This window comes from Penaeus chinensis, chromosome 43 (genome assembly GCF_019202785.1).
Source record: "Penaeus chinensis breed Huanghai No. 1 chromosome 43, ASM1920278v2, whole genome shotgun sequence".
In the NCBI taxonomy this organism is placed as follows: Eukaryota; Metazoa; Arthropoda; class Malacostraca; order Decapoda; family Penaeidae; genus Penaeus; species Penaeus chinensis.
The window spans coordinates 3,864,339-3,865,245 of NC_061861.1; the positions used below are offsets into that span (position 1 = coordinate 3,864,339).

Genomic DNA, 907 nt, shown 5'->3' on the forward strand with positions numbered 1-907 from the left:
ATTGAGTAAACAAACAACAAAGCCCAAGAAACATTAAATATTTTTCCAGGAATAATTGTAGTCTTTCTGATGCAGAATCATTAGTGAATAATGTGGTTAGTACTAAGTCAACAGCACAATTAATCAGACAATTATCTAGGCATTTAATGAATACTTAATTAATCTTGCCCTTGACCCATGTAATAATTGTACACTATTTTTCTCAAGATTTTCCCATTTTTCAAATAATCATTAACATAGAAATGAGAAGATACTGTCAGGATACTAAATTCTGGTTTATCTGCAGGTTAATTAGCTGATAATAGCAGTAAATGACTCATCCTTACGTGACCAAGTCAAAAGTAAGGCGGAAATGGACAATACGTTCATTTTTCTTATTTAACAACTAGTGCTATTAATTTGTTCTTCTGAATTTACCTCAATCTATTCCAAACTTACCGACAAACTGGTCGAAAGGCGAGGAATTGGAAAATATCCCCATTTTTGGCCGAGTTTTGAAGAAATTGTGACAGAAATTGAGGTTTTGTTATGATCAAGTGACTGTGAGAAGGACGACTGAATCCGATTGCGTTCGAGGGGATTTGAAGAATATAGTTTCTTACAAATTGTTTTCTTGTTTAATATTTTCTACAAATTTGATCTTTATTTTTTAATAACTTTGTTTTTTTATCAACACTGTGAGGGTATTTCATGCCGTCACTTTTCGTGAATGCATAGCATAAGTAGAAGTCGCCTGTAACAGATACAAACGATTTTTCATACAGCAAAAGCGAAGAAAATCCACTTGTGAAAAAAACCTTTGTGACAGATACCTTTATTTTACGAAAAAATATGATTTGATCTAAATAAGCATTGTAGAAATACACATAATTTCCTTTAATGACATTTAAAGGCTTATTTGTCTCGT

At 31.8% G+C, this 907-nt stretch overlaps 1 protein-coding gene across 1 annotated transcript in view; it reads right to left on the bottom strand.

Moving 5' to 3' along the window:
- The window catches only part of LOC125024517 (signal transducing adapter molecule 1-like), a 19,650-nt gene extending 19,055 nt beyond the window's left edge, over positions 1 to 595 (bottom strand). The window contains 1 exon segment of the mRNA XM_047612306.1: positions 439 to 595. Within this exon segment, the coding sequence (XP_047468262.1) occupies positions 439 to 481 (43 nt within the window). The 5' untranslated portion in view covers positions 482 to 595.
- Positions 596 to 907: the final 312 nt, after the last annotated feature.